Source organism: Dufourea novaeangliae, unplaced genomic scaffold, assembly GCF_001272555.1.
Source record: "Dufourea novaeangliae isolate 0120121106 unplaced genomic scaffold, ASM127255v1 scaffold187, whole genome shotgun sequence".
NCBI classification, from domain to species: Eukaryota; Metazoa; Arthropoda; class Insecta; order Hymenoptera; family Halictidae; genus Dufourea; species Dufourea novaeangliae.
The window spans coordinates 210,731-231,921 of record NW_015374075.1 but is presented as its reverse complement, the minus strand read 5'-3'; the positions used below and the strand labels follow the sequence as shown (position 1 = coordinate 231,921).

Below are 21,191 nucleotides of genomic sequence, written 5' to 3'. Positions count from 1 at the left end.
CGCGCTCTGGATAAGCTGCACAAAAGCAAGTTTCTACAAAAATAAACACGAAAATATGAAAATTTTTCAGTTTCCTTAGTGTAAACGGTTCATCTCCACCATGTTTCACCGTGTTACATTGTCTTGCCCGCTGAAAAGTTAAACGATATTTCAGAAATTCACAATTTCAGCTATCCTACGCATCTGTTTGCCTTCAAGGTCCCAAGGACATATGTAGGAACTATTGTATATAATCCAGCTAGAAACTGGTAGCCACAAATATACATCTTCTCACCCGACCTAACCAGATTCGATACGTTAGACGACAAGTATGCAGATGAATTCTCATCGTTCCCTGAGAGAAGATTAGACTCTTCGTCTGACGGACCGTTGACGTCGTTGTCCATCCACAAGAGCGTATATTGCGCAGCCACCTCCCACCAAGATAATTCCTGTTATATACCTAGTGGACTTTCGGGCAGCATCAGCTGCTCCCCTGGCTGCCGTTCGCTGAATCCTCCAGTCTTCGTCGTAGGACTTACGCGAGTATATACCCACGACGTCGAGGCAACACGCAGGGGAAGTCCCGGTGTCCGAACGCCACGCGGTGAAATCAATGAACGGCGGTGTACCCGTATGTCCGACAAAAGTGTGATCACGATCGAGCCGCACCATGCTGCCGGATCAGTCGACTCGTTTCTCATAATTCCTCCTGTTATTCTCCGTTCTCAAAATCAACGGTCGCCTCTGTTCTCCCCGTTTGATATTTTGAGCGTCGACCCGTGGCGAAACGATTAGTTAGCTCACCGCTTGTCTGGAGAATCGGGGTATGAAAGTGTATTAGGTTATTCCATAAGTAAAACGATTTCTTTTCTGAAATAATTACTGACAAATCGTATCCGGTAGTGTTTCCCGATAAGTGTTCTCATGCAGTTCTGCGGGCCTCTTATCATTTGACGCCTGCTTTTTCACTTCTTCAGTTGCCGTAATTTATTCATTGAACTCGTATGACATAACGTGCCGCATATTGTCCTTTGTCCGCGTTCATTATAAACGTTTATGACGTTGAATTGTGTTGTTTTGAATGGAACTGTAAAAAAGCCGCATAACTTGTGGATCTAACGCGCACACATCACAGGAAAAGCGGATAAGCACTCGGTTAAATTAAACGTGTCCCCGTCGAGACTGATTCGGCTAGGCCTGTTGTGTTCTTATTCTTCCTTTTTTCACACGGGAATTTTCAAGGATAGGAGAAAGCGACCGTACAGCAACCGACCACGTTCGAACCTTGTCTTTCTCTTTGGATTTTTGCATCTTCTCCTTAGCGGTGATCGACGGTTTCTGGCAATTGTGAATCATATTAGGAGTATATATAGGAAAGAATGTGAATATGTAGTAAGGGAATTGGATCGTAACAGTGGATGTACACTTACTGGAATAATATTTATCTTGGCGATTGGAATGGAGCGATAAGTGTGGCCGTAGTAATGTGAACTTACTGTTGACTCTTCTTCTCAGTTGCCACCGTGTTTGAAGTGATCAACAAAAGCTTGTGTTTATTGTTAAGTATTTGAGGAAGTGATTGGAAGCTTACAATTTATTGTTAAAGATGTTGCCCGAGAAGATAGTGAAAATGAACGTCCGACTATTTTGTTTACTCCTATTCATCACTTCTTTTTGTCAACATATTAGCGCTGAAAAATGTAAGTAAATATTTTTCATACATTGAAAAAAAAACCATGTATATCTTCTTAACAAAATACATTTAAATGTTTTCATCTTGATTATTTATTTGATCCGATCGTTTAACGGATCTTAGCCCTGATACAAACCTATGTTTTGAAAAAATTCATTTGATTAAATATATTAATTATTTTAAATAAAGAAAATAATTTATAAACTATAAAGTAACTTTTTTATTATTTCAAAACAAATAATCCTTTAAAATATGTAGGAAAAAATTATGTTCTGATCTAAAAAAATGTACTATTTAAATTTTCTTCAGAGGCCTATCCCAGATCGAAACCACTAAATTACATTTACCTATTTACATCTTTATGACCTTCACAAATGTAATAGTTCCATTTATATGACTAGTCAGACGTATCCTAGACCTGATTCAACACCCAACGCTTCCACCTATTACAAACGTGTAGTATGTATATAAATATTCCTCGAGCAATGAACTTACACACGCTCTAACCGACACGTTAGACGCGGTTTCCCCCCATTGAACGCTTCGTACTTAACGGGATTGCGATGTAAAGAAAGAAAATGAAATTTTCAGTGAAACTATGCATTGTCGACAGCGTGCATACAGCAAAAAAGATCCGCAGTCTTTGCCCGCAATTAACGTCCACGGGGAACCAGGTAGAGTGTGTTATTGGAAACGATAGGCGAGTATAATTATGTATTAGGAACGCTTCAACACTTTCAGCACGGATTTCATAAGAACGCGAACCGGGTGAACCACCTCGGCGGATGATCTCTTAACAGGTTCGCAGTTTTGAGGGTCATCTGTGCCCAGCGCTGGATTAGGGGTGGGGGGCTGCAGCCCTGATTTCCAGAAGGAAATCTAAGCCTCCATTTACATAAAAAAATTTATGTATTTTATTGTATGTTTTATTACGAAAATGTCTTGCCCCCCCCCCCCCGGGAGCCACGAAGATTTGATAGCTCTGGGCCCCAAAAGTTTTAATTCAGGACTGTCTGTGGCCCTGACTTGTACATAATTTGTGGGTTACCAAAATCACCAAAAGCAAAAAAGATTCAAATATGTGCTGTGTGGGTTTTGAATAAGTCCCATAATCCACTCAACCTAATTCAAGTGTGGAGCCGCAATTGACCCTCGAAACCGCGAACATGTTAACATAGAAAAATTTGTTGCAAAATAAACGTACAAAAAGATTCCTATTTTTTGAGTAAAACTGTAAAAACTGACCCGTGCTGAAAGTATTAACGAGTCCTTCGATTAACTGAGAAAATCGAACCGCACAGATTCAACTGCCTGCGGCGATTGATCACGGGCCAGGCTGATTTTACGGTTTTGGAGCCCGAAGATCTTGTCGCGGCGTCTGCGTACAACGAGTACAATGTTCTAGTCACCAATGAGCTAAGACCATTCCCAGAGGGTAATTATCAATTACAAAGCAAATTGTACAACGTGAACGATCGGTTTTTCTTTTAAATTGTACGTTCAAATGGATAAAATCGAATTGTCTTTTTTTTTCGTTAGAGAAGCAACGCTTTGAGATGGTAGTTCTAGTCAATAAGGACGTGAAAAATATATGGAACCTTAAAGGAAGACGGTTTTGCCATCCTGGATTCGACACCGCCGACGATTGGACCAAAGCTTTCTCAACGGTTAATATGTTCGATAATAGTATCTGGTGTAAATACATTATATTCCATGGCAAATAATGTGTAGGCGTATCTGTGTGAATTTTTAAGAAATTTAGTATATACATTTATATTGAATATTTTATATACGGAGTATGTAGTAATATGTGGAAAAAGTTCACATAAACATGTGCTTTCTTTGACCTTGTTTCTATTTTTACACTCAATAATATGCAGTTGTTTATAAGACCAGCTAAAAATGAGCAACTTTGGGAATTTTACAACTTCACGATTTATATCAAATGAAGAAGTTAGCAATCAAATAATTAGTTTCATAGAATTAATTCCACTATGTTCCCTGAACACTGACAAAGTGGATATATCACATGTTATGAAACACTCTCTGTATAGCACAACTTTCATTTTCGTTACAGTACTTCGAGAAGTGGATAATTACCAAAGAATGCGATCCTCAGAAGACCCTGCTGGAGAACAGGATGAACGGACTCTCGAATTTTTTCGAAGGAGCCTGCATCGGTGGCCCTTGGTCCGCTGACACAACGTTCGACAGCAAGCTAAGTAGGTGGTAGTCTCTCACCACACTGTTCCCATTTGGCTAAACGACTTTTCTTTTCCACAGAAATTAAGTACCGGAACCTCTGTACCGCGTGCGACAATCTATTCGAAGCCTGTTCCTCGGATGACAAATATCACGGCCGGGAAGGTGCTTTATTGTGCCTCACTGATAACGCCGGCGACATAGCGTGGGTCAGATTAGACGATACCCTTTTGCACTTCAAGGTAAGAATATTGATAAGAGGATTTACCAATATATTCTGAAACACCTTTGTAACAGAGCCACCTGACTGGTCGGAATGTATTCCCCATTTGTCAGTCCAACACTCTAAATATGGATTTGTGAGATTATATAATAATCACAGGAGGAACAGATCGGCAAAGAGAATTACAACTACCTTTGTCCTGATGGAACCACCAGGCCTATGAAGATCGACAAACCATGCGTGTGGATCACGAGACCGTGGCCAGTAATCGTTGCTAGATTGTTAGTACAGACACTGTAGATCTCAACTGGTCGAAACTTAGTAATTACAATTTCTTTAAGCGGTTGATGTATGTTTTACCAGGGAGGTGGCCGAGAAAGTGGAGAAGATGATGAGCTCGTTCAAGGAACAGAAATCGAATTGGATCCTGCGTGATTTGCTGGAGAATTTTCACACGACGCCGGTGAGCACTGATACTCTAGAAACGCCAGAGGACTTCTTAGTAAAATGTAATTAACTAATGAAACGATTCGAACTTACGTTAGTGTTTACTTTTGCCTTTTGTCTGTCTGACTTCGTAGGATGGTAACACAGCACAGCTAGGATTTGCATTATAAGTCTCTAATCCAAAGAGATATCTTTTGACGTTCTAGACTTGTAAGATATAGATTTTATTAAGATATATCGTCAGGTTCTTCGTAAACTGGTATCACAGTCAAACTAGCTGTACCTTACCAATACGGTTCATTGAGAAATCATCTATCCCCTGTTCCTAATAGTTACATTTAATTACAGTTCCCGGTTTCATGAGCGCTAACCGCCGTGCAAACTGTCGGCCATCAAGAAGAGTGCAGTGGTGTGTCGCGTCGAATCTGGAGGATCGGAAGTGTCGGTGGCTCAGAGATGCGTCCTTCGTTTACGGTGTGGAGCCAACGATCTCCTGCAAACAGGAGTCATCGAGGGCAGCATGCCTGACCGCTGTTCAAACTGGTCAGGCGGACATATTCGTCGCGAGACCCGAGGAACTGTACGCAGCCACAAAGTGAGTAAGAAGCTGAGTGTCTGTGAGTGAAGAGATTGTCCCCTATAATGTCTAGAGTGCCATTTCAGGCTGGGTCTGAAATCGATCGTACAGGCGATACCCAAGAAGAACGAGTTCCATCGAATCGCAGCCGTCGTCAAACAGAATTCGTGGTTCAAGAGCTTAAGGGATCTCAAGGGAGCCAAGGCCTGTTTCACGGGGTACAGAGATGTTGGTGAGAATAAACTATCGAGCTTCTTTATTTCCTTTATATTCACCTTTGCATGTTCATAAAAATTATCCAACATATTTACTGAAAGTTTGCAAACAATATGCTCTGACACTTTTATCAAAAAAATTATTCGATACAGGTTGGTATACCTTTCTCTCGGTTCTGAAGAATATTACTGGCGCCAGACCGGAGTGTTCGGATATGAAAGCGGTCGGAAACTTCTTCAGCAAGAGCGTTGTTCCTGGCCTGGCTGACAATGAACAGGAAATCCCTAGTAATTTATATTTCTCAGGTAAACAAAGTAGGTGCACGTGTGCCGTGGTAATCAGATACAAACGGGTGATCGAAACGCTAATTAAATAGAGCATTGAATTTATAGCAGGCAGCGTTGGAGACGATTTAAGCGCTTTCCAGTGTTTAGAATCCGGCCTTGGGGACGTGGCGTTCCTTGACCTGAAGAATGTCGAGAAAAAGACTGGTAAATATCTGAAGCAATGTTTCTTAATTTTTTTGGCTTCTAGAATTATGATAACACAAAAGAAAATCAAGGTGTTAAACTCAATAATGAACTCTTTAAACGATTATTCAATTGTCTCAGGCAACTTAAAGTCGGAAGCTCACAGCGATAAATCAAGCAATAATGGCTACCGTACCCTGTGCCTAAAAAAGACGAATGGCGATGAACAGGACATATGTACGCTTGCGTGGATCCCGTTGAGCGTGGTACGTCTTCTGAACAATACATAGTTGGTAGACAAGATGCAGCTTATTTGTTGTGTCTTGTTCATCAAGTACAAGTGGTTAGAAAACTATCAGACTTCTGTATTAATCTCAGGTGGTAGCGCATGCAAATTTAACGGACTTACGGCACGAGGAAATTTACTCGATGCTTCTGGAAATGGATGATCTTTTCGGCAATACATTCAAAGGTACCGTACCATCGTTCTCCATGTACGGACTGTACGACTCGAATCACAGCGTTATATTTCCGGTACGTAACTATAGGCATTAACCGTTTTCCTTAAATTTTGAATTCAAACAGTGTCGATAACGTCGATTACTTGGTCAATAAAGAAGTTTCACTTTATCACAACAATCTATATAAATGCATACTATATTTCTATTTGTATGCAAGGAAATATCCTGGGAAATTCCTTGGAAATATCCAAGGAAAAAGACATTACTTCATAATCGATAAAATTACAAGAATATCCTACCAGTAGTTTCAAGAGTAAATATTCACAAATTTGGTATACGTACACCACAAAAAATTTCCTATAATCAGTCTTCGTCCGAGGACGAATTGCACATGCAATCTAAAGGCCGTTCCAGAACAGTCACTTTTTCCGAAAATTTTTGATTTTGAGTAACTCCGTAATAAACGTAACCGCAGTGACAGTAGGCCCAGGGGAAATGCATGCATCTGAACGAAACGCAGTGATCACCACTTGCATTTACCGCAATGGCGCCTATATAAGATTCGCCAGTCTCCACTTCGAAGTTTTCCAATTCTGCGTTTAAAGAATAATTTATGGTCGCGTCTCGCGGAAGTCTTTGAACGATTTTCCGTGCAGGCGCGTAGCAGTAGATGGAAGTATCGTTTCCTGAAACGGAAACGCAGCCATCTTCATTCGCAAACACACCACAACCAATCACCGTGCCAGTCGCTGTCACGGAACCAATCGGCTTTCCAGGATCTCCCGCCGTCGATGTGCCGCTTGCTAACCGTTTTTTTCGATCGTATGCAACTGCACCGACAGCACCAGCCTAAATTTTGAATCCGTATAAATTCTTAAGTTTCGAAAAATGACGATATAACTGAACACACTTGTAAAATAGTTGGCTCATCGAATTCACTGAAATCGATCGATAGATCGTCATAAGCGCGTGCTTCTCCTTCTTCTGATGGATTCTCTCTTCGTACAATGACGCAATCCAGATCACATTCGTTTCTTGTTGTTGCTTTCCATTCAGTTCCTTCGATTTCCATGCTACTCGCCCGGTTTACACAGTAATTGAAGATTTCTTCGTCTGAGTACTGTGATATTAGAGAATCCGTGATATTTAAACTACCTGGCGGTAAAATAGGAATTCCGTTGTCTAAGGCGAGCTTCTGGGCGCCATTTTCAACGATGAGTACATGTCCTGTCTTTTCCAATACTTTCCTCGCTATAGAATTTGATGGTTTTATTACAATCTTGTTTTTAACAATATTTGCATTAGATTATGTATATATGCAGAATGAACCTAGAACAATAGGGTGTTCTATGTCTCTAACAGCACCCACGCATCCAGCATCCTTCGGAGTAGCAATGGCGGCATCCGTAACAACTTCGTCGTTAATATCTAACGAACCTCCTTTTGCGCAGTTGAAATACGGTTTACTTTCCATGTATGAAATGGCTTTCTCAACTGCGTGTAATGCGGGTCGACCGTTAATAAGATCGATGTATGCTTCCACCGCGGCATTTTTAACCTATACAAATGTAGAAAGTTACTCTTTCGTATAACGTGCATATAATTCATGACTGATTGTTTTTTTTAATAAATGTTTTAAGCTTTTTATCAGCATTTCTGTGTAACCTCAAAAAGCATTCGACGACGTATTTTTTGCGGAATTTTTCCGGCACCACCATGAACCACTATAACCGGGTCTACATGCACTCGAGGCTTTTTTCCCTCTGATTTAGTTTCGGCTGTAATCCTAGCTAGGATTTGATCGATCCAAGAACAATAATCGCACATCGTTTATGTGTATTACAATTGTCTTGTAAATGTAACGTAGAATTTTGTGGGTGGTGTGAATAATGAATCACTGAAAACAAATGCAAATATTTTTTTGCAGGAGGAAACGCAGCATTTACAAATCGACGCTCATCAAATGCATATACGGAGTTACAAAGATATCATCGAACATCTTGTGAAACTACCTTGCAGTGGTTCAAGTAATTTGAGTTATTTTTACAGTTATATGATTTCCATATATATTTTCTCTCATTCTTTAAACAAATTATTGAATGTTTAAATATAAAGTTTTCATCATGGCATCAAAATTTTATTTACCAAATCAAGTGAAGAAATCACACTTAATAAAATAAAAATCTATTACAGAAGTTTATCTTTTTATTAATTCTATATTATTTAATAATTTTATTAGATTATAAAACTATGGTTTGTATACAATACATGAACGAATTCGTTTTCGTGAATATTGTGCAATAAATTATAATACTTTTGTACAAATTGTGATTTTTACTCCTTAAATTAACGTAACAGTTTAAAAATTGCCTTTGGACGGATTAGTACATTTCCTAAAATTTCCTATAGTTTGCAGTATAATGTTATAGTTAATAATGTTGTTACAGTTTGCTTTTATAAGATTGTCTTTGAACAAAATACCAAGTACGTATGTATATATGTACTATTTACTTGGGAAACAAGTGCATCTTCAATAAAAAAGACTAACTATTAATATACTGGCAGTACAAAACAATTCAATCACTTTTAGTATTTTTGTTACCATTCTTGGTTTAATTATAAAATTGCCACGTATCGCATAAAATTATTCGACTCTTGCAAGTAATCTTCCTTTTTCGAATAACAAAAATTTGGTTTTAATTTATGTATTTCCACGTTTCCGGATTCTGTTCCAAATGCCTAAAATACACATTATTTTATATTATATTCATCTAAACTGAACATACCAATAATTTACATCATACCAGATACTGATGAGTCATATCTCTTTCAGTTTTGCATGATGACAATTGCACACAATTTACAGATCCACATTTTTGCACATTTATTGTGTGTGTCGGATATATATCACTACTATTTAAATCCCATATATGTATTCTAAAACATCAATGAATTTGTTTTTTTTATATGTTACATAAATAAATTTTCATATCTTTAGGTTCTGTTACCGTGATTTGTTGTCTAGTACAAAAATTGTGAACGGTTTTGTTTTTGACCACTGCACTGATTTAATACTGTACGTATTATCTTCGTCTCTTAATTGTAAAATTGGTTTTTCGATATTTAACGAATGTAATCGAATCGTGCCATCGTCACAACCGACCTATGGTAGAAACAATAATTGATGTAGAACTATTTGTACTTACATATAAAAATGTATATACATGTAAAGATCTTACCAAGAAAAACGAGTATTCAAATGGACATATTTCTATGCAAGTCACGTTCCCACAGGAACCTAAAATATTGAATTAAATGAATCGTAACATACGATCGGAAAGTCACAAAAATGTTCTTGATAACTTACTAGTATCAAATTTTGTGTACATAGAAGGACTAGCTTTGTTACCAATGCAGGTAGCATGCAAAACATTGTTACTGTTAGTGACAACATAAACATTGTTGTTATCAACACAATCCACATGCATGTCAATAAAAGCAGCTGCACCGATTCTTCTAAAGAGTTAATAGATGTTAGTTCATAAATCAAAACAAGTCAATATATACAAATTGGTATAAAACATTTACTTTCTAAGAATATGAGATTGCAAAAGCAATTCCTGACTTTTCACCAGTCTTATACTACCCCAATAAGATAGTCCTAAATCGTCGACATTTATTCCCATACTGTGTAAAACGCTCCATATAATCAGAGAACCCTTTTCACTCAAGCTACATATCTATTACGGTCAGGTAATACATAAAGGTTAATAATTCAAGCATTACTATTCACTAGTACAACCAAAATTTTAAACAAACCTGAATCGGTACAAATTTATTGTTACGTCGTTGGAACGATTTTTCTTCAATTTTAGATAATACACGTAATGCAACTATTTGCGAGTTATCGACATTTATATCAGTATTCCCAGTTGTCGTGTAAGTGGGCATTCGAATAGTCCAGTCCAATTCATTGGCTTTGTCTGTCACTTTCTGATGCCACATTTCATCTTCCTTTAAATCCCAGAGACTAATTGATCTGTTAATTAAAATTTTAGTTAATTTCATTACGATACACATTATGCATAAACGTAAAGTAAATATACCCATCTTGCAGCCCAGCAAATACAACGCTATGACTTGTTAAATGAAAACTACATGCAGTAATGGGACTGGGCGAGTAAAATAATTTAACCGGCATCGATGGTTCTGAAATATTCCAAACACATCCGATGCAACAGTCGGTTATATAATCTTGTTTGCTGGACGTCTCAATTTCCTGTTTAAAAAATTACTCCATATCAGTCGTTTTTTATCTTGTTTTCGTTAGTTATTTCATTCACATAATTTTTTTACCTCTTCAGCTGGAGAATGAATGGTCAATAAAATCTTACTTAGAATGCTTGAATAGTGAATTAATGTCACTGCTCTGCCTGACAAAAATGTGACCGAATTTACAGATAATTTAACAACACCGTCGCTAAATGGTACATCCTCCACATTTTTGAAAACATTTCCACCAGATCGTCTTTCTTCCATTAATGATAAAATTACTCTTCCAGCTCGGTTCAAAAAATCACTTAATCTTAATATATCAAATGATGGGGGCGTTAAGGACTTAATAGAATCTAAGTCATCATCATTACCAACGCCATTCTGATCCTATAAATTATAACGTTTTACTCCTATTTATTCATTCCTTAACAATAGAATGTAGAAATTATTTTGCAAACCATTCGAAATAAATCTAAATCCTCTTTAGTTCGTAAATTACTTCTACACGTTATTGGAAATTGGGTCCATTTATTTGTAAACACGATTTTATCCGTTTGTATTTCTACATCTATATTATCTTCACCAGTTTGCGTGGACATCTATAAAATTAGGAGTATTAATTCACCAATTAGAAGTACCTTAATTAATTAATAATTATTTAATATTGGAACATTAAGAAGTTCATTATTATTATGTAATTTACATACCTGTTGAGCATTCAGTTTTCCATAACTTCTAATAAATTCTTCATATGGTACTGGTGAACACTCTAAAAGGGACCATTCCATAACATCTAATTTTATCATTTCCAATAATTCTTCACCCCTACTTAGTCTTTTTTTGAATTTCTAAAAATAATGATTGTAACATTTATTAACACAGAATTCAGTTCTTTTTTCACTACCGAAACATTTATTACCTTCGTTCTTTGTGTTTTTTTGGTTTTACGAAAATCAATGAATGAAATTTGAGGAAGTGGTGGTGACTTCGTAAAATCACCAGATCGACTATCCTCGAAACCTTCATCAGTAGATGACGGTAATGATTTAGTCTCAGACTCACTGTATAAAAAAAGAGATACTATAAAGCATTACCGAAATGAATGTTACACCAACAATTATTCAATAATTGTGTAGGCATTTAATGATAAAATGATACAAATGGTACATCAAAAGCTATTTAATTATCTTGAAATTTTATTCTACTTAGAACAAACCTATACGTTTTGTTCACTGGTTGCCTTAACTCAAGAAGCGAAGACAGTTTTGGATCATTTGCAACCGATTCTATTCTTGCCGCCCTTTTTCTAGCTTCTGTGAGCTCATAATGACCAGAGTCATGCATGTGCTCTTCCTCCTTCTGCTCAGCACTGTTCACAACTTTGCGCTACAATAAGGCAAAAAGAGAAATATAATATATATAATACTATAAATAAATGTTTTCATCTTTATTGCTATTCTAACATAAAGTAAATTTCATTACTTGTTTCGAGGTAAGTAATTCAATGGGGTCCAATGGTGAATTACTATGACTACTTGTTTCTTCACTAACTTCAGACGCATCACTGTCTGTGCATTCTTGAAAATCGGATTCATAATCCTGTAAAATGAATGAAATTTATCATTGTTTCAAACTGTAACTATTTAATTTCATTATTCTATCTTACCTCAAAATCATCTTCATAATCGTCTACACTATTTATCTGATGTGCCACAGGTTGATTCTTCAGATTCTGATCCCTTTGCAAAGAATTTGCTCTGTTTGTAGCTGAATGCAACATTTTTACTTCACTTGGACTTAATGTTCTGGATAGTTTACGTTGTCTTGACTTAAGTGTTGAATTATTTTCTCTTTTTGGATTGGAATTCACCTTAGTTTTTTGTTCTTCCTTTGAAACAGACTTGCTATCTCTGCTAGCTGATTTAATGTTAAGTTTAGTTGTAAGTGATGGTGGTACATATACTGTACTCAACCCTCTTTTCTCTGAATAATTACTCTGTATTCTTCCAGTAGATGATTTACTGGTTTTTACTAAATTACTGCTACTAGGTTTCTTCCCATGATCTGATATCACTTTAGATGTGACAGGTGTTTTGGAGCTATCAGATTTTAATTTGCTAGTAGAGGAACTTTCTCTAACAGATTTAGTTTTTGATGCTCTAATTGATTGCCTTGTACCACTTTTACTTGATTGTACATTTTGCATTAATCTTGAGTGTCTACTATCATCTATCATTTGTTCAGATTTCTTTTCTGATTTTGGCTCTAGTTTCTCGGAGCTTTCTGACTCTTTAGCAGATGATGGACCTTTTGATTTAGACTTACTGCTGGACTGGTGTACATCCTTGGTGGTTGAAACCTTTCTAATTGCTCCCTAAAATGCAATAATACTGTCAGTTTTCAAACTTCTTTAATTGATTCTGAAAATGTGGATACTTTTATGCAATTGGGGGAAAGTTTATTACAATATACGGGTTGTATTTATGCAACTACATTAACATGACACTGTTGTGCTGTCTAAAAAAAGTCAATAAATTCGAGGTTGACAATTTAAGTGGACTCTGAATTTATGATTCATTATAGAAACGTGTATAATGTTTATCAACTATTGGGTATTCTAACACGAATGACATAATGGATAAGTAATAAAAAGAGTTTCCTTCAAATACAACGAAATATCACCTTATGAGACATTATTCTTGGGATTGATCGGTGTTGACAGTTACGATACTACCATGATGTAAACTATTTACTGTCATCGCTGTGACAGCGCTACAGGTAGCTTTCGACCGAACTAACATCCTTATAACAGTGTGTGTATCATCTATTGGTAAGAAAATCAGAAACGAATTTGTTGCAATTTGACATCTGAAAAAAACATTTAAAAAAGAATGATCAATCTTCACAAAACCTGATATTAAATTGATTTGTGCATAAATTATAAAAATTCTCCGTCGAAGAATAGACATTTTTTTTTAATATTTAAGTCGTGATGAATCGCAATTATTAATCCAAATGACACCGAAAAGGAAAGGTCGACAAAGGGAAGCCGACAAACTGAGAACGATCAGGGACCAAAAAATCGTGTAAGCGGATTTCGTTTCTTTAAAGTTGAAGAAAAAACTGACTTTGAATCAGCTCTTCGTCCGTACCATCGATAAAAAAAATAAACGGTTAAATTGATAAACAGATTAGCAACTCGGTTAAAAAATCCTGGGCACAATCTCCGATGGCAGGACCAAAAGTCGACAGTGTCAGACCTGGTGTACAAATACTTGAGGAAAGTTTCGTATTCGGAGAGTATTCGAAAGCAACGAAACAACGCCTGCCATAAATTTCGCAAAAGAAACACGCGAAAGAGAAGCATACATCCTAGGCAAAGACATACCGGCGCAGGTATTCATTGGCAACAGAAAGATAAAATAATAATTAGAAAAAAAAAGTTATTGCCCGAAAAAATCCCTATTTTCGTTTACTATGTCCTACCTTTTGAGAATTTATTTAAGAATGTTCTTCTATCGTAAAGTTGACAGTAAGCTTCTCTTTATGCTTTGAATACAATCGGTTGAATCACTGATTCTGAAAATGGTAATGAAATCACTTCTTCCGTTTTACACGCGGAACTAAACGGGAGAGAAAGTGAACTTCTTGCAACTAAAGTTTCAGCTCGGCACATTCGAATGACTACTAATACGTTTTTAATGTTTAGAGAGTAACGGAGCAAGAAATTACATACGGGAGGCACTTTCGTTTGCCGTGAGTTCCGGATATCTAATACCAGCCGATCGAACAGGAAAGGTCCTTCGGCTTTCACCATCTTTGAAGCTACACCGCTGATTAATACCCAGATAGCACACGACTAAAGCGCCTTTGAACAGTCTTCAAGGCGTCATGTGCTATCTGGATACTAAACTACGACAAAATGTATCTTTAAGGCCATATGAAATTTAAACGAAAAAATAAACCAGTAAAACTAACGCACTGTTCCTCTCGTTTTACGCTTTTCTCTTTTTTTGTATTCATTGAAACTTCTCAAAATCGAAATATGTAGCGTATAAAATATCACATTATAAACTCGAAATCGTAAGAGCAATATAATCAACAAAATGTTGAAAAGTAATTAAAAAATTGCCTGCTTTATATATCATTGTAATAGTGTTAGAAACATCGATGTTTCCAACTTCCTTTAGAACTAATTGATTGTTTAATTATTCGTTCGTCGTTTCCCTCGCCGCACGCACTCCGCCTGGCAACGTTTAATCCATCTCTCCAGTTCCTTCTCTCGATCTTTGGTTTTCCCCACTTGATTGTCCTTTTGTGGTTCTTGAAAAGCGTTCGAGTTATCCGACAATGTTTCCTCTGTCGTGGAGTCGTTTTCGTCGCCTCTCGCGTTCTCGGAAATTCCATTCCCAGTCGCTGTTTCGTTTACCCCTGCACCGCCATTTTCGTTTCTTCCGTTACTTTCTTGACTTCGTGTTCTTATTCTTCTCCAGATATTAAACGGAGAATACTGGAATAATTCAGTCGTCTTCCCTTTGTTAACCGAATATGCTGAACCAATCATTTCGTTTCCAACTTGTATTGCACTTTCTAATGTATCATCTGTCCTCGCCTGTAATTTCACCGAGAAAACTATTTTCTTGTTTCAATACACTTTAAACATAATGAAATATCTTTTGTTGTATCGTAATCTTACATCTTCGTCATTCAAAGATTCGTTAATAGTGTCCTCTTCTTCCTCCTCATCAAGATCCTCTCCCGTCTCTGCATCCACGATTCTTCTGGAGCTATTGGTCCGATTTCGTCCCAGATTTCCTCTGCCGACGGACACTCTTCTCCGAGACGGTCTTGGACGCTTCTGTTTCGTTTTCGACTCGTCGACACAGTTACAACTGTCTTCGTCCTTCTTTCGACGTTTCGCAGGATCTTTTGGTGGCGAGGATAAAAGGCATTCGCCTCGATCGTTCGAGCATGCGAATTTGTTCATCGAAATGGCGTCCGGTCCTACCAGATGGTACTCATTTTTTAGTAGTTCCATAACGAATCTGTTATAAAAAATTTTCGATAATACTCGATTCTATATTTATCGTTAGACGTTCAATCAAATCTCAAAGACCATAAACGCATAGTGTGTCGATTAGGCAAAAGAAAATACAAAGTTTCGTTCAAGTGACTCGGTTGCATTATTCGTCGCGAAGCGTTACAATTAACAGGGGGTGGAAACCACCGTGAGCGGAATCGGTCGATAGATGCACGGGGTCTTCGAATGAGATAAACGGTTTTGCAGTTGCCTTGAAACGCGATCGTGTCTCACGCGAGACACATTTTCGCCTGCAACGCGTGCTTGTTGTGTGTGTTGTACCGTCGACTTCGGCTGACGTGGAACTAACCCTTGGGAACAGACCTGTTTCAGCACGGTCCGCACCTGAGCGTAAAGGTCACCGTCGTCCCGATAATTCGCCTCGATATAACCGACGATATCCTCCGCGGAGCAAGTGGGCAGAAACGCGTCCTCTTCTTGTTGCAACGACCGCATCGCCTCCATCACTCTTAACGAGAATCTCGAGGAGTTCTCGGCGATGCGCATGCAATCGCAAACTCTCTGGAAAGAACGTTACCTTTTTATTCTTTCTCTGTACCATCGATAAATGATTGCGATATTCCGTACAATTAACTATTTTTTTTAGATATGAATTCTTGCATTACGTCACTTGTATGCTGATACAAACTCAGAACGTACTATCTATTCGTTAGCAAAATAAATCAATAATAATCTCTGACGATTATAATAATAATAATTTATTGTAACGGGCGTAAATTTGCTCAGTACAGATTCCTCCAATAAAAATAAACTTAATCATAATTAAGATTGAAACTGAAAACAAGAAAGAAAGAAAGAAAAGAAAACAAAGAAAATAGGTATGTATATAATAATTAATTCAACTAAACCAGTTTGTTATGTATCTAATCATTCTTTAGCAGTCCGACACTTGCGTGGAAAGGCCATTCGTGTGTCGCTAGAAATGCAAAATGGCGGAAGATGTTCACGAGACTTCAACTTTTACTTGAATTATTTTTTGATAAAGAATCTCTGTTTTATCTGGATAAAAAAAACTGAAGAATTCATTGAACAACGGTTCATGTTAATATTTTTTGAGAATGTATTTTAGACCTTGACGGCAAAATCTTCTTCTGCGCAAATGGCTGGACAAGATGTCGACTCTTCCTCGCCCAATTCCTCATCTTCGTCCTCTTCAAGGATTTCTCCTAGCATCTTGTTCGCATCTTCGTCTGGCAACTCTCTGCTCCCCGAGTTCGCCATAGTTCCATCGACGACGAGATCAACAAAATCTCCGACGAAACGATCTCACACCCCTGCAAACAACACGAATCTGCAGATTATCGTGCTCGTTTGGCATTTCGATACAACGCTTTAATTGCAGATGTATTAGCATGATCAAAAACGTCCTCATGATCCAGGCTTTTTGTTTTCAATGTTCTCGAAAAATGTCTTTAGAATGTCGATTAGATTAACATACTATTTGTTTCGTTTAAAATCAAGAATATTCGTGTTCCTACTTTTCTTTATACTTCAGACTTATAAATGACTGTATTCAATAAACAGATACGAAAATATATTTTTGGTTTAATTATTTCATGTTATGCGTCTCGCAGACCGCACGTTAGCGGTTAACGGTTAATCGTCGCGTCTCGACAAATTTCATCGGTCAGAAATGCGCGATCCAAGAATCGACGGCGTTAGGTTGGCCCCATTTGTTCAGATCTACCGGGATCAATCTTGTGTTTTCATGTTACACGAGCTCGGAAGTTTCGGTCCGTAACTGTGTTTTCCGCGCGGCCGGCATATCGATTTGCAATTTAAATAACGCTGCGCGGTCAGGGGGCGGTATGTTGAGCCACAGGCGGAAAAAAATATAGGAGGAGCCTATCTCTCTCCCTGGTCGCCTGAACGGGGAGGTATGGGGGTGACTGTTTGCGTAAAATATTAATAAGAGCCAACCGCTGGACGATTCCCGTACACGGAAGCGCTTGTTTTCCAATGGGAGATACACTAATACCCGCGTATAAATTGCTGGGAATTATCCGGCCTCTGGAATGCCTGACATCGGCTTCAATAATATTAGAACGCAAAATTACACGGTATCTCGCGTCTACAAGCAATAATGTGTTTTTTTTTTCTTTTACGTCGATGCACGCGGGAATCCAACTTTCTAAAGATGTTCCTCTTTCTGTATTCCGCTTGATTATAGATCTGCTTTGAGTATTCCGAGTAATTACGTCCTCGCGGTCCAAAGTGTTCGGCATTTATTCTTCGAGTACTTGCGCCGTTGTCCTGTAATTTAAGTGTGTTTTAATGTTACAACGTTCATGAAGTATTTATTTAGTGCAATTATAATAGTATAGACAATTATCAACAACTCTAGTTTTTGTCTTTAAAACATGAAAATTCTGCCTTTTCTAGGCCTAAATGTGTGCACACATTTGTGTCTCTATCATAAGTTAAACGAACCGCATGACACATATGCACACAGAAGCCTGTAATGTGTTAATTGGAGCAACGATTCTTCAGGGACTGAAACTTAATCAGTTAGGCTGTTTGGTCCTGCGAACGGCATAGAACCCGTGAACAGGCCCTCGGTTCCCAGGCTGTCGGCGAACTGTGTGGCTTACCGCGCCGGCACGGCTCCTTATCCGCTACTCGTTCAGGTAATTTTTGGCTCGTCGTCGTTATCGGACGTGAAACAACCCACACCTTCCGCGGAACAGGAGGGAAAAAAACGAAAAGTTTGGGATTCGTCCGAACTCGTTCCACTTCGTGGTCCTCTTACTATATTTTATTTTTCCTCGAAGATCGGCGGGATTTGTTACTCCTGCCACGAAAACCTTCTGTCTTGAAAGAACAGTGTCCATAGTTCCCTGAAAAATGAACAGATTTATTTCCACTTTCAGCTACTACATCCAAGAGGTCAAAGTTTACGCGTCATTAGTAATGAATTATTACTGACAGCAGAAAAGGCTATTGTATATTTAATTTAGTTCAACCAGAGTTCATGATCGATGGAATAGTAATTCATTATTTTATTAGAATAAAATAAAAGTAACGTAATTATTACATATACAAATCACTTCCTTAATCCTTAGTATAATAGTATTTTCCTCTTTCTCTAACTATCAGATCTGGTTCCATACTTTTGGCCGCTAGTATATGTGCTATACATGGCAGTGACGTGTTAACCAAGGGAATAGATCTTCTGAAGAACCGAATCGGAATCGATCATCCCTACTACAAACTCTACCCCTATACTTACAAGAAGACATAACGCCTTTATCCTCTGAAGGATGATAATTTATCACCACTACACAAACACGCGGAGAACATCGTAGAAGACACGGAAGAAATAAAAACCTCTAAATATTTTGTTCTAGATTTCTATGTCTCGAGAGAATACTGGAGGAAGACGAGATTTTGGGTTGATCGAAGGCGCGATAGAAGCGTAAACAGGAAAACAAAAAAAGTAAGTGAACCGCTAATCGGTACACCTGACACCGAGCGTACCCCTAAGGGGCGGTGTGAGCCGAGACCCGTAAATAGCCGCGCTGGGAGTAAGAAAAGTTTAATCGCATCTTTTGCAACCGGCTGGGTGGGTTGGTAAGGGGGTCGAGGCGCGTCCTCGTGACGACTTGATGAGATAACTTTGCCTCGCGTTGTGAAACAACGGGCGTCGCGCGATTCGTGACTCCGCGGCGAGGGTGAAAAGGAAGCTACTGGGCGAAGGAGGCGAACAGTGACGGTAGGATGGAATTAAGGGGCAGACACGCGACCCCCTCGCCGACCTGACGTTCTCCAAAATACGGCTTTGTGCGTGATCTTCTCTTCGTGTTCGCTCGCCTTCAAATCTGAGAACGAATCTTCCGCGGTATAAGGAATACTTGTTGAGGGAGAATCGTGAATCTTGCGACTTTCTGGAAATTGGGAGGACCTTGGAACGATCATTTCGGATCCTGGAAACACACAGATGAATGAATTAGTGGACTTGATGAAAATTGACGACGAAATCACGAAGATGTTATGATCTCATGAAAATTCATAGTATTTACCTACTGATACAGTTACGAAATTCCAAATAAATATCTTATGAATTCCCCGAAGCTTTGTAATTGAAATAAAATTGAACGTCCAGTTCCTTTCAACACGAGTAACCATAATGGTTTTCAATCATTCACAGAAGCCTGTACTTGCACGTCCTTAATTGTTCCTCGAATTTTACATTCACTGCCTCCCCACGTACCTTTGATGACTTGTACGAAGAGTAAAAAAAAAAAAGGAATAAAACAGAGTGACAAAGATTCCTGATGGGCTTTAAGAGTGAAGGAGGGCGCGAAACCTGATGGCCGCACGACGATACCGTCTCGTGGTGTGTAATCCGTCGTTTCCAGGACAGCGATTAGGCAGATTACACCCCCGAGGTCGGGCATACCCGATGGGCATTCAAGGGGTTTCGGGGGTGAATCCGGGGGCTCAGGAGGTCACATGACGTGATGTCACGTTACCCACCTCCCCAGGATGGTCGCGAACAGGTGTTACGGTTCGCACGAGCAGACCAAGCGAGCGAGACTCGAAGCTAGCCGATCCGTGGAGGGGTGTTCGCTATCGCGAGACCAGCCACATAATGATAACGAGCGTCCAACGGAGCGACGAGGAACGTTCCTCGTAATGTCGGAACAATCTCGACGATTAGCCCCCTCCCATAGATACCGCTGGCGTTTCGTTTCCTCGGAAGGACGCTCGATCGAGCGATTCCAGCCGGTTTACTCAATCCTTTTTAACGATCAACCGATACCGTCGTAATTGTTCCGTGAGAAAATCGCTGGTGTTGATAGACAATAAAACGTTCAATTATATACCACGACTGAATTGCGAATGTTTACGCAAATATAATGGAATCGAACGGAGACCTCTTTTTTTCTATCGAGTTACACAACCTGAAGCTTGTTGTGGGATTTGGTAAATTATTTTTAAACGAAATTTTAAATTGAATTGTAAAAAAAAGAAATTTTAAAAAATCTTTAAATTACTTTCCAGGCATTTGAATAAATAGTATTTTTAAATAGAAAATAGTAGGACATCTCATCGGCACTAAGAGATATTCAAAATGTCCAGAAAATACATTTTACCTCTTTTCACCTCTTTAAGGGTTGAATTTCGAAAAATCCTTTCTTTGGTGGGTGCCTACATCCTGAGGGGAAGCTATCCCTAAAATTTCATGTTCCTAGATTATGCGGTAAGAGCTAGGCGTTGATTAGTCAGTCAGTCAGTCAGGACTTCTTCTTTTATATGTATATACATATAGACTAAATGATTATTGTTTGTTCTGTAACAGAATCAATAAAAATCATTGGAACGGATAAATAGTGATTAAACATCGGTCGAGAATCTTCCGTATTTGTTCCTGTAATACACCTGCCCGAACTTAGTGGTATATAGGCTGTTGTTCCTAAGACACCTGTACTGCGGCTCGTGAGATCACGGCCACATGGCGGAGGAACATCACCCTTCACCGCCAAATTAGATATTACGATAACAAATGGCGTTATTTAACCCGGTGATGCGCCCACCCCACGA

At 38.5% G+C, this 21,191-nt stretch overlaps 2 protein-coding genes across 2 annotated transcripts; one reads left to right on the top strand and one right to left on the bottom strand.

The window, feature by feature from the left end:
• Window positions 1–1,561: 1,561 nt before the first annotated feature.
• On the top strand, window positions 1,562–8,339 carry LOC107190494 (transferrin; the record flags this gene model as incomplete). The annotated part of the gene is made up of 15 exons (XM_015579304.1): window positions 1,562–1,682; window positions 2,267–2,375; window positions 2,977–3,110; window positions 3,215–3,342; window positions 3,753–3,897; window positions 3,959–4,119; window positions 4,260–4,381; window positions 4,464–4,609; window positions 4,896–5,142; window positions 5,211–5,356; window positions 5,493–5,654; window positions 5,733–5,831; window positions 5,952–6,076; window positions 6,189–6,344; window positions 8,199–8,339. Coding segments are annotated over 15 exons (2,142 nt in total), but the record flags the coding sequence as incomplete, so codon positions are not given.
• Window positions 8,340–8,833: 494 nt separating this feature from the next.
• LOC107190586 (WD repeat-containing protein 60) lies at window positions 8,834–13,240 on the bottom strand. Its single transcript, XM_015579411.1, has 16 exons — window positions 13,229–13,240; window positions 12,213–12,920; window positions 12,029–12,145; window positions 11,763–11,932; window positions 11,466–11,607; window positions 11,254–11,394; window positions 11,005–11,145; window positions 10,628–10,933; window positions 10,378–10,550; window positions 10,091–10,310; window positions 9,860–10,011; window positions 9,639–9,787; window positions 9,511–9,569; window positions 9,280–9,434; window positions 9,076–9,208; window positions 8,834–9,010 (listed from the first exon to the last, which is right to left on the bottom strand). The coding sequence occupies exons 1-16, from the start codon at window positions 13,238–13,240 to the stop codon at window positions 8,888–8,890; spliced, it is 2,901 nt and encodes a 966-aa protein (XP_015434897.1). The 3' UTR covers window positions 8,834–8,887.
• Between the last annotated feature and the right edge of the window lie 7,951 nt (window positions 13,241–21,191).